At 40.5% G+C, this 13,107-nt stretch overlaps 1 protein-coding gene across 2 annotated transcripts in view; it reads left to right on the top strand.

Moving 5' to 3' along the window:
- Positions 1–12,168, top strand: part of PPP1CB (protein phosphatase 1 catalytic subunit beta) — a 53,096-nt gene extending 40,928 nt beyond the window's left edge. For both annotated transcript variants that reach the window (XM_075925367.2, XM_075925368.2), the window contains exons 5-8: positions 173–244; positions 4,893–5,044; positions 9,811–9,945; positions 10,451–12,168. In XM_075925367.2, the coding sequence (XP_075781482.1) occupies positions 173–244; positions 4,893–5,044; positions 9,811–9,945; positions 10,451–10,555 (464 nt within the window). In that variant the 3' untranslated portion in view covers positions 10,556–12,168. The remainder of the gene's footprint in view (positions 1–172; positions 245–4,892; positions 5,045–9,810; positions 9,946–10,450) is intronic.
- The last annotated feature ends 939 nt before the right edge of the window (positions 12,169–13,107 follow it).

The raw sequence follows: 13,107 nt of genomic DNA, 5'->3' as shown, positions 1-13,107 counted from the left end.
GCTGTTACATTCCTACTGCATAGACAAGTTGAGTTTTAAGTTTTTTGGTGTTACAGCATCCATCCATCTTTTTCAATTTTAATACATTACCTTGAACCTCCCAGTTGTGCCTTCCTGATACCTTTTAAGCTCAGGTTTTTTTTATTTATATATATTATTTATTTATTTACAGGACTGTCGCCAGATCTCCAGTCAATGGAGCAGATTCGGAGAATTATGAGACCCACAGATGTTCCTGATACAGGTGAGGTATACAGGAAAAACTTGAAAATTGAAGAAATTTAAACTTCAATACTTGACTTCCATCAAAGTGGATTTAGAGGAGGGCTTTTTAACCAGAGTGTATGGCATCACTGCTAGTGCTGGTCCACTTTTAACATTGCCTGCGGAATTATTTGATTCTAGTTCATAGGGACATTTTTATCTGAAAATCTGGCACCTGCTCTTGTTGCAAATGGCACCCAAAATGACTATAACTTGAAGAAACTTTTTTCATTTGTTTACTTGGGGCATTTGAGAGTACTTGATCATTTTTAATGTTCTGTTGTTGTGCATGCCCTTGCAAGCTATAAGGCAGTGTAGACCAGCAACAATAAAATCCAAAGCTGAAACTGTGGAGGTCTGAATCAAAAATATATGCAAGTATAGAGAGGAAAAATGAGGGTTACTCTTCTAAATATCAACAGGGAAGTCTGGTTCAGCCAGAAATTATTCAGCTTTAATGTAGGAATTTTTGTGAGATCCTATAATGTGTTGGTAGGAGTTGAGACTAGATATGGGGTTCTCAAACTTTATTGAGATGCACCCTCCTTCTGCCAGCAAAAAAAACTACATGACACCTGAGTCCTGCCACCCCGGGTAGGAATACAAAAGCCAAAGCCCCAGGGTTTCTACCTGAACATCAGCGCCTAAGCCTGAAGTGCTTGGGCCTTAAGCCCCAACAAGTCTAATGCCAGAGGAGGCGGTGAAGGCTAGAACTATAAGGCTACGTCTACACTGGCCCCTTCTTCGGAAGAGGCATGCTAATTTCTAACTTTGGAATAGGGAAATCCGTGGGGGATTTAAATATCCCCCGTGGGTTTTAAATAAACATGGCCGCCGCTTTTTTACGGCTTGGGGAAAAGCCGGAAAAGAGCGTCCAGTCTGGCACGATCCTCTGGAATAAAGCCCTTTTCCGGAGGATCTCTTATTCCTACTTGCAAGTAGGAATAAGAGATCCTCCGGAATAGGGCTTTATTCCGGAGGATCGCGCCAGTCTGGATGCTCTTTTCCGGCTTTTCCCCAAGCCGGGAAAAAAAGTGGTGGCCATGTTTATTTAAATCCCCCGCGCATTTCCCTATTCCAAAGTTAGAAATTAGCATGCCTTTTCCGAAGAAGGGGCCAGTGTAGACACAGCCTAACAGTTTAAAGAGGAGCTAGATAAATTCATGGAGGTTAGGTCCATAAAAGGCTATTGGCCAAGGGGTAGGAATGGTGTCCCTGGCCTCCGTCAGAGGCTGGAGACGGATGGTAGGAGACAAATCGCTTGATCATTGTCTTCGGTCCACCCCCTCCAGGGCACCTGGTGCTGGCCACTGTCGGCAGACAGGCTACTGGGCTAGATGGACCTTTGGTCTGACCCAGTACAGCCATTCTTATGATAGTGTACACAGTTAAATACTTATGCGCAAGTCACCCCCACCATTTCCTCGCACTGCTCCCTCTGTATCAGAAGCAGCAGTGAGGTGGGGGAAAGCTGTACAGCCTTTTAAAGACTCTTAAGCAGGCTTCCCTTGTGGCTCCACAGGAGCTGGGGCTCCTTCTCTCTCCTCTTCCTCTCCCCCTCCCCCACAAACATGTAACTGCTGAAAATTTCAGCAGTTACATGTTTACAAAAAACCCCACTTTTTAACATCCCAAGTAGAAAACTAACGGAGGACAGTGGTGCTACCTTCTGCCCCCTCTGAGTATGTCCAAATCTAGAATTGAGGGTCTTTTATCCCTTGCAGGTTCTTTTAATATTTTAAAATCGGATACTAAACAGGCAAGCTTTCTTGTACTGAATGCAGGCAGTACATTTTAGCATTTCAGGTTGACTCAAATACTAGAAGCTTCCATGCAGTCTCTTAGTGGCCAGTTAACTATAGGCAAGTAAATATTAATGTCTGTGCTTCGTTTGATGGGGTTAGGACAAGCCAGGGCAGAGCCAGATAAGTGTGAAAAACTGAAAACACCTTCATGGAAGATGATGAAATGGTTACCAGAAACACCTTCAGAGTGATTTTTTTTTCTGGTTGGTTTATACAATAATACAGTTTTGGTGCATTTTCTCATACAGCTGTTTATCTAAACGTACATCTACACTGGAATAAAGGGATTTGGAGCATGGCTGCCCTAGTCCAGGTCAGCTGTCTTGGGCTGCAGGGCTAATCACCCTGCATATAGTCCCATCTGAGAATTGTATTGCTACTCAAATTGGAATTTACACTTTTCAGATTGACTGAATCATGAATCAGTGTACCAAAACTTTGTGTCATAGTCAACTTCGCCATAAAATATTATCTGGGAAGAAATGAAGAAATTTTATCTTGGCAGAGTGAATAATTGCATTAAGGAGTGTGGAATGCAGAACAAAAGGAACAAGTATAAACTCTGTTTTTTTTTTGTTTGTTTGTTTTTAGTAAACAGTGTTTTGGAGAAGTTTGATTAGAAGATTTGATGTAATATCCACACAAATAAGCTCATGTCAGATTTTCAGCTTTAAAGTGCACAGTAGCATCATTGAATTGAATCTAGATAAAATACCTGAGCAGTAACTGACAACTTTAATACCATCAATAGCCAGGTTTATTTTACTTGTTAGTTTCTGTAACACAATGCTAGCATATTTTCATATCTATAATAGAGTACCTAACTAGCATACCTGATTAAATTAATCTTACTATGTAGTTTTGCTATAACTACAAGTGGGAGAAGGCTTTTAAAATGTTAAACTTACATGGAAATTACACATCTAGAATCAAATGTCATGTTATCTTTCAGAACTTACTAAAAATTGTAACCTGGGTCCTGGGTATGACCAGTTGGATTACAACACATTTGTAACTAGGAGTACTAGTGTGGTGCTCTTGACTAGATACCATATGGCATAATTAAGACACTGCATTTCTTGGTTTTTAGGGGTGTTAACTCAGTGACTCACAAAGATCAAATTCTTTTGAAACTTCATATCCAAGATTGTACATGGCAAGCATGTGTCTTCTGTACTACAATATTATGAAGAGCCATCTGAGATTCTAGTTCAGACTGAATATTGATCTATGGGCCAACCAAATTTGATTGCTGCTCTGCATTATGCATGTACAGCAGTAGTCAAGAACTACTCAGATAATCTGAGTAAATGTGCTATCTTATTATGTAACTTCTCTAAATGTTTTTCAACTATATTCCACCCAAAAACTTTCACCAGCTTCTTACTACAGCTTACTCATACCCACAGGCCTGTAACTTCAAAAAAGACGCAACCTGGCCCCAGTTCCACAATATTGTTGGTTTGGGTGTTAGTATTTTGTGGAGCTGTTGAGGCAGGGTTGATTTTTAAATAAGGCAACTCTCAGATTAGTGATTTTTAAATCTTCGAGTGGGAAAACTTTTATTTTATTTAAATCAATATTAATGAAATTTCTCATTTGTATTTATTTTCTAAGGCAAGACACATTCTCATTAATATAACCATTAAAACAGTTTTAAACCAACATAACTAGTGCCTTGTCTATATTTGGTTACTTCTTTTTGATGCACAAGAGGGCATACTACAAATACATCCATTTACGTGATTATAGCATAATAGTTTCAGATCCTTGTTTTTAGGACAGGTTGGACTTCCCAGGTCTGGCACCTTGGGACCTGATCGGTCCTGGAGAAGGGAATTTTCCGGACTGGGGAAGTTTTGGAGTAGGAACTCCAGCCTTCACACTGGACTCCTCTCCCCAGTATTTCAGCACTGCAACCTGCAGCAACCCTGCTGGAGCTCCACCACAGCTTGTGTCCAACTCCTCATTGAGTCGTTAGCAACCTCTGCTGCTGGGGCTGTCTCGTCCTGCAACTTCCTTGGTCCTTTCAGACCACGGATGTTTCCAGACCAGAGTCCCAGACGACAGAGGTTCAACCGCTGTATCAGAAAATGGTGAATTATATGTTTACTACATAGGGTTTAGCTCATTATTTGTGTCAAGCGGCTTTATTAAAATGGTAACTGCAATTTAATTAAACAAATCAAATACATGTTTATTAAAGAAAACAACCATATGTGTTTGAGTTAGCTTTTCTTATCTGAACATGTTTCACAGCTACAACTAAATGATTTATTAAACAGCGGGATAAACTGTAATCAATTAATCAAGCTGATTATTTCAGGTCAGCCTGGAAAATGTTTTAGATATGCCTAAGTGAAACTGACTGGACCTTGTTCCCACTTCCCTATATCTCTTGAGTTCCCAGAGTTCATGTAGCTGACCTCTTTTGCCACAGTAATAAAGCTTGACTTCAACAGTTGTTTAATTCTGAATCAGTCTTTATATATAAAAGCAGCCTTTAACCCCAAGTTTTTGATACGGACTCTTAGATGCAGCATGTGGTGTTTTTTATATAAAAGTGGTCAGAATAAGTTTAGGCCTTAAGGTAGCTTGTGTTTAAATTTAGATTTTACTTTAAACAGGTTTGTTTTTAAAATTTCTTGCTATAATCTTTTTTAAGAAACATCTTTTTTAATCCACCCAGCTTTGAAGGTTTTTTATCATATTTGCATATATTACTAACTCACTATTGGTAATCCCTAAAATTATACAGTTGTTCCTTTTTCTTAAAATATAAAGAAATGCTAGGGCACTTTCTAAGATTACTGTCTTTCAAAGGATTGCTGTGCGACTTACTGTGGTCGGATCCGGACAAAGATGTGCAAGGATGGGGCGAAAATGATCGTGGGGTCTCGTTCACTTTTGGTGCTGATGTGGTCAGTAAATTTCTGAACCGTCATGATCTGGATTTGATCTGTCGAGCTCATCAGGTACAAACTCTGTCTTTGCTAGTTAAATCGCCCCTTCTAGCCTGTTTCAGTCTCTTAATACCTGAGTATCATCTTCGCTTATGTTTAGGCTATCGCTTGCAGGTATCTTAACGTGCTAGATTGGAAAATGGATTCTGCATTTACAGTTTGATCAGATGTAGTTGCCTTGGTATTTTTCTAGAAGCACCAAATACAAAGGGTGTTTCTCAGACACCAGAATCTAAATCCTATCACCAGGATTTGTGGATACTTATTTGTTTCAACAACAATGATATCATGCATATTTCACCCACTCACATTATGTAATTGCTGTAGCTTTCTTGTTCATTGGGAGCACGTGAATATTTTACAGGTGCAGTTTAGGTGCCTAAGCATCAAGAATTGTGCAACTGGTGGCTTAAATATAGGGCACGGAATCATTGAGTTCTAATCTTGACTTCCTGTGGAGAACTAAGCCAAAATTAAAGTGACATCTGATTTTGGCTATTCACATTTTGGGTCTCCAACTTTAATGCATACTTTTTCAGAGGCATTGAGCCCCTCAACTGTGGAAGCCTAAACAAGTGTATTGTATTGGAATCTGCATTCCAGGGTTGTTGCCCTTATTCTGGTTCAAATGCATATATAAACTTTCCCTGGGAATGGTCTATTTCTCTTATTTGATTCTGAAACTGCCTAATGTAATGCTTAAATATATAGATGACTTTAATATTGTTTATTCAAAAGGAATATAATTAAGCTTAGTAGACTAAGAATTGACCTCTTGAGAGTAGCTCCCATCTGGGAGTTAGGTTTCATTACTTATACTATTTTTTAATTAACTTTTCCTATTTCTGAAAAATGATACAAGTTGTTACTGCAGGTGCAAAATTGTTACCACAAGACATGCATTTTGACACTCTTGCGTCTCTCTTCACTGACTTAGTCACAGATCCTTTCACTCTGCAGTTGTAATTGACAGACTGTCTACACTGCACTAAACTCGAAATAAAGTACTATTTCGAGACATCCCTTAACCCTCATGGAACGAGGGTTACCAGGATGCCAAAATAGCGTGCCAGTTACTTCGAAAAATATTTTTAAATAATGGGTGGCTTGTGAAGACATGGGGGAGCTGTTTGGGATACCTCTGGTATCCTGAAATAGCTTCGATGTGTAGACATGCCCTAAGTGTCTCAAGATCAGTGCTTACACTGACAGCAGTGTTATCTGAATTCGTTAGTCAGGCAGTCTTTTAAAAACATGCAGTGCAGTTGAAACTGTTGGTCCCAGGATGTGAGGCAAGGTGGGTGAGGGATCTTTTCTAAGACCAACTTCTGTTGGTGAGAGAGGCAAGCCTTTAAGCCACACAGAGCTCTTCAGATCTGAGAGAGATCCTCCTAGCATTACCGCAAGATAGAACAGATGGTGCAGCACAGCGAGGTAGCCCACCAAACACTTGGATCTGGGCCACTAACGTCCTGGGGTGCTCAGGCAAGCTGCCTACCTGCTATGGCTCCTCATGCTGCTCAAAGCAGTAAGTTGCTGGAGCAAGCATGACTCTGCATTCATGCCCATTGGCAGTAAGGGGGCAGCAGGTGTCTGTGCACTGTCCCTGCCTCTAGTACCATCCTCGCAGCACCCACTGGCTAGAAACTGGTCAATGGGAGCAGTAACAGCAGTGCTTGCGAGTGCAGGCAAGGCGTGGAGACTCACTGTCTCCCTGTCCCAAGGGGAGCAGAGATATGCTTGTCCTAGTAGCTGTCAGCTTTGACCAACATGTGGGCCTGTGGTAGACGGGCAGCCTGCCTAAGCACTCTGCTGGGCTTCTGGCCAGGAGTTGCCAATGGTAAGACTAAGCCTAACCCTGGCACTCCCTCTCACACCCAACCAGCTGCCCCAAGTCACAAGCCCTTCCTGCAGGCAAACCCCCTCCTAAACCCTGTACTCCCTCATACACCTCAACACCCTGCCCGGAGCTCCCTCCTGCACTTTAAACTCTGCCAGACTAGGGATGTGAGGGAGTAGTCAACTACCCAATAAGCTTTATGCTTATCAGGTAGTCAAGTCAGTTACTCGCATGTCCCCTCCACTGCTGCTGCTCTTAAAAGCTGGTTCCCCTCAGCACTGTCCCTGCGGTACCACCCATCCCGCTCCTTCACTGTCCCCCCTGCTGCTACCTCTATCAGGCAGCAGGGGAGGGACAGGGGCTGCTGTTGCAGTGAAGCAGCCCCTGTGTACAGGAGGTCCCAACTTCCAGCTGTGATCCCCGTGCACAGGGGCTGCTGCTAGTTGGGCACACAGCCCAGCTTGCACTGGGTGTGGGACCAAACCTTGCTGCAGCTCTACAATTTAAAAGGCAGTAGGAGCCAGGAGCAGATTGCCCGGCTCTTACTGCCTTTTAAATTGCAGAGCTGCAGTGGGGTTTGGTCCTTCACATGGCATGAGCCAGAACTGAGCTGGGCTGCCTATCGAGTAGTTGATAAAAATTCTTTCAACTACTCGATTAAATACCCTACTCTTAACATCCCTAGCCTAGACCCTGCTTCCTCTCCCTTAATATAGGAAGAAAGTGCATCCCATGGCTACTTTCCAGACTTTTCGGATGTTCTCCCTGTAAAAATTATTGCCCACTCCTGGTTTTAGCATAAATAGTTAGCACATTCACATAATATATAAGAATTCCACAGATCACCACACCTGCCTTCATAAATCCCCAAACATACCAAGAAATCTGTTGTTATAGCCAGGCACCAGATACCATAGAATATGTTCTGAGGTGAAAGTCTGGTGTTTATATACTTAAATCTACATTCAATAAAGGAGGACACTCTGTCAGGGAAGTACAGGCATTTTCCGGGTTATGTGCAAGATAGGGACTGTAGGTTTGTTCTTAAGTTGAATTTGTATGTAAGTCGGAACTGGTACATATTGTAGGGGAAACTCTAGCCAAACATTTCTCCAGAGCTCAGTTTTATTCTCCCACACCTCACTTCCCTCAGTCCTTTCTTCTCAAGCTGAGGTGTCTGCTGAGAGAAGCCGCTCCGCGTCTCCCTGGTCTGCTGGGGGGAAGCAGCTAGTGCGGGGTTTCCTCACCCCGTTTGTAAGTAGGGATCCGATGCAAGTCGGATCCATGTAACCCGGGGACTGACTGTATATCACATCATGGAATGGGCAACCCAAATACCTTGAGAGAACCTGCTTTAATACAGAAATTCCCACCCACACTCTCTCCCTCTTCTCCCCCCCCCCCTTCCTTCCTCCTAGTTATCTATCCCCTCACATTGAAATTCATACAGGATCTCAGACTACAACCCATATTCGAAGGGGACCACATCCTGAAAGAAGTCTTTCAGAAATCCCCACTTCTGCTCTTCAGACAACTCTTCAAGCTCATCATAAGCAAGCTTAAGTAGACAAGGACGCACCGATTCAAAGTAGGGATATTAAATAGTGGTTAAGAAGCTAAGCAAGTAGTCGATAAGGAGGTTTGCTGCAGCTCTGCTTTTTAAAGGCCTGGTCCAAGATCCTGTACCTCTGCTTTTAAAGTCAGGCAGCTCTTACTACATTTAAAAAGCAGAGCCAGTGTCTGGGACTGCTCAGTCCTGGCTCATGCCGTTTCCCCCTCTGCACCTCTGCCTCCCCTGTGGAGATGGTGCTGAGGGGAACCAGCTTTTAAGATGGCTCTTCTCCCCCCTACCCCCCATTTGCTGCCTGTGGTACAGAGGCAGTCAGAAAGGGGAAACAACTAGCTGAGTAATGACTCAACTACACAATAAGCTTAGGCTTATTGGGTAGTTGACTAGTCACTTACGTCCCTAATTCACAATGGTACCAGACCTTTCTAGAACAAATGTAAAACTCTATATCTCTACCACAACAGAGACCTACTTCCCTGTGCCTGCACCCCCCACGCATAACAGATCTTTCAAGATCCATGAATCCCACATGTACTTATCACAACATATTATGTATCTCATCCAGTACACTCACTGCCCTGATAACTCATGGGTAAAACTACACTATTGCTGTGCTTTCAAATAAATTCACATAGGAAATAAGACAAACTGAAAACCCATGGACTGAACAAACACTAGCTCTAGCTTATAACCGCTTGTAACCTGCTAACCGCCTCTTATGACTGCAGAGGTGTTAACCTAAGGGATGATTCAAGGTAAAATAATTTATCTTAAGCAGTTAGCATATATACTAATCTATCTGTTCCACCTTGAATTTTGCTGGGAGGACTGCCTTTCCCAGACCTGAAAAAGAGCTCTACGTTGCCTGAAAGTCCCTCTCATTAGCCGAAGTTGGTCCAATAAAAGACTACCTCCTCCATCTTTCGGGTTTCGGTGAATGGTACCAGAATATAGTGAGAACTGTATGGAATGCAGTAGTAATGTGATATCTGTTAAAATTATCTAAAACACTTGTTTGAATTACAAAACTTTTGTACTCTGTATAAGATTACCAAATGTTATCAATTGAAAGCATATTCATCAAACTTCAAATCTGAAAATCTTAATCAGATTTATCAGCATGTTAGCTGTAGATTTTAAGTTTGATTTCATATATTTTTTTTTCTGATATGGCATGACATCCCAGTGGTCTGTATTCACCTCCACTCATTAGATAATGTTCCTTCTACTGCCTACTTGTCTCTTCCATAACATAAGCAATTGGAGCCTGCCTGAGAACTTTAGTTGGTAGAATGAATCTAATTCTTGCAAGATTTGTTTTAGATAGCTTATTGACTTTAACCGTTTTCCTCCCCTTCCCTTTGACAGGTGGTTGAAGATGGATATGAATTCTTTGCTAAACGACAGTTGGTTACCCTATTTTCGGCTCCAAATTACTGCGGCGAGTTTGATAATGCTGGAGGCATGATGAGTGTGGATGAAACTTTGATGTGTTCCTTTCAGGTATACTATGCTACTAGATTAAAATGTAGTCACTGTGCTTTTTTCAGTAGACAGGTGTATAGAAACTATAAATTGGCACTAAACTTGCACCACTAATGGAAAGTAAGTGCAGAAGACACTACTACACAGCAGGCTGGTATCAAACCAATTTTGACCCAGTGAGCTCTTTAAGAGGCTTGGAATTCCTGAAAATAAACTTTCCATGTTTCATAGCTGCCATATGCTAGCTCCACTGCGTTCTCAGGTGCACATTTAGAACTTGAGTTAATCTTCTTTCTCAGTCATTTGGAAATGAAGTCAGTCTATAGAGGATAATATGTGGAGACATGAGAGGACTACAGAAATAAACAGGGTGGTGAGGCTTATATTCTTTGTTTTTGCTCCTCAAAGGTAATAAAAATGCAGTCAAAAATTTGAACAGTCACATTGACTAGTAATATATGGAATGCATCTCAATTGTCATGTACTTACTAAAATGTTTCCTTGGATTTTTTCCCCTCCAAAGATATTGAAACCATCTGAAAAGAAAGCCAAGTACCAGTATGGTGGATTGAATTCTGGACGTCCAGTCACTCCACCTCGTACAGCTAATCCACCAAAGAAGAGGTGAAGAAAGGAACTATGTCAAAACATCAGATCTATCAAGGACAAAACTCCATATTACAGTATATAATAAGTGTGCACTGTAAAACCATCCAGCCATTTGACACCCTTTATGATGTCACACGTTTAACTTAAAGAGACGGGTAAAGGATCTTTACTAATTTTTTTCTAGTAGAAAGATGTGCGACACTGTATTGTAACAAGTATAGCTCCAAGTTCTAATATCCAACATAGAGTAAAATCCAGATGAAAAAAATCTATTAAATTACATGTTCACTTATCACAGTTTTTAAAGTTGACCAACATCCCAGTTAAAACTTAATGTAATACTTAAACCAGATGAGAGCATGATGTTCAATTTGTGTAATGTGGTCTTATTGTTGCTTGATTGCTTTTACTTTGGTTATTTTGTAGCTAGAATGATGCAAATATGGTATTTAGTCATGTTCCCTGGCTTGCTTCCAGTGAAATACGGAAGGGGCTTTTTAGGACAGCCACTGATTTCTTTCCCCAATCTTTGTAATCTTGCTAACGTAAATGTGTGCCCCATTGTAACAAAGGTGATAGTATGATAGTGAATAAAAAAGGCAAACAGTATCTATATTAGTGACCCAGAAAAGCACCCTGACTGCAAACCATGACAGTCAACATTGAAAGACAGAAAATTCTCTCTTCCTTTTTAACTTAAATTGCCACAGGACAAATTTGCGCACTACATTGTTTTAAATTATTGACATGACACCGTGCAATGGCACTTCACTTAAGACAAAAATGGTATTGCCTTTAGTTGGTAACGTGATTGTGGTACCTTGGCTTTAGGTTTTATTAGCACGAAAACACCTTTGGCATGCTTAGCTTCCCAGTAACATCCTGTCTGCATCAAAATGCATCTTGCATAGCTCCACAAAACATGAAGATCCTTATTTGATAAGCCTTGGAAAGCTGAATTTTTTTCATAAGAGGGTGTATTTAAATGGGTGTTGATCAGTGAACAGTAGGTTAACTGACTGGTGGTTGAACTGTCTAATATTGCCATGTGAATGTTCTACATGATTGTAAGGCTTATGTCAGTTAAGATTATATCCTGGATTTTCATGATCAAAGTTCATATATTGTATAGACTTTTGCTTTGTAGTGTACTATAGTAGCAATAATTTCTGTACATGATCAAGAGTTATGTAGTATTTCTTTTCCTGTTCTCTTCTTTCTTAAAGTTCATATTGACAAGTGGCAAGGTATAGGGAAGTCACAAAGATAGTAGTGGAGTAAAAATTGTTAGACACGGATTTCTGATATTAGTATGTAACACTATTGGGTATGATTATAAAAGTTTTTATCGAATATGGCAAATTTTGTAAGATCCTTTGAGGGAAGATTTCAGATTTATACCATTCTAAATGCAACAGTGGATATAAAACTTGGCTTCAATATTGTCTTTGAAAATGTTAACTTGAGGATTCTGGCAACATACACTTTATGAACTGGCACAGTTTATAATGCAAGAGAATGATTTCTGACAGTGAAAAAGTTCTTTAAAATGGATTTCTTTTTTCTAATTCCATTTTGTTTTAATGCATATTTTAAATGTAGTTTTTCATTTAGTAAAAGTTGTCTAATTGATTTGAATCTGTCTGGTTATTTTAAACTTTTTTTCAGTTGCTACTCAGCAGTTAATGTTAATACTGATCTTTCTGTCTTTGAGGCAGACTCTCAGCTGCTGTTTGAACAGTGGCTTCTTAGAGCCTTTTCTGAGGTAATCATTGATGTTAGTGTTATAATATTGTGACATCAGGACAGCCATATGATACTTTTCTGAGTTGATCAATGGTGACTATTAATGTTACTGGGTCAAGTTTTGAAAGGCTGGATTTCTTTCCAAACACTCGTCTTGAAAATACTCCCCCAAAAAGCACAGTATCAAATAGTGTGATTAATACTTTCAAAATCTAAGCAAAAACTGGAAATGCATTTTGTGTTCTAAAATTTCCATGTCTAGAATTGCAGCGTAGAAAATTATGGGGCTAATGTGTTCACTTACATTGCAGATGTTCCCACAGACTGATCTTCAGAAGAGATTTCCCATATCTTCAGAGTCTTTGGGTTTTTTTTTATCCCATTTCCTTTTATAATAGAAATTGCAATTTTTGTCTGTTTCTCCTGGAGAATTATCATTATATACTGGTGATACCATGCAAGTGAAATATGAGAGGAAGTGATTTTTAGATTGGTCAGGAGGATGGATTTATAACTATAATACCAGAGTGAAGTGGTGGAATGAATATCCCTGCCTTATCAAGGGCTGAAAGTTCATGTTCCACATCTAAAACATTTAGCAATATGAAGAGAGACCATTATTGATATTCTTGATATTTTGAGGGCAAATCCAAGCATAACCGTTTAAAAACAGTTATTTAACAGTTTTAATGCTTGGCTTGCAGCCTGGCCTACTACCCCACTCTGCTGTGACTAGGGGGCCCTGCTTCCTATGTCACTGCAGTCGCAGATCCCACTTCCAGTCCCACAACGCCCTCCATGGCCAGGGTGGTTCCAACCCAGTGA

The sequence above is a fragment of the Pelodiscus sinensis genome, chromosome 3 (genome assembly GCF_052426305.1).
Source record: "Pelodiscus sinensis isolate ZL-2025 chromosome 3, ASM5242630v1, whole genome shotgun sequence".
NCBI lineage: Eukaryota > Metazoa > Chordata > Testudines > Trionychidae > Pelodiscus > Pelodiscus sinensis.
The sequence above is the reverse complement of the archived record's forward strand: the minus strand, read 5'-3'. Positions and strand labels throughout refer to the sequence as shown.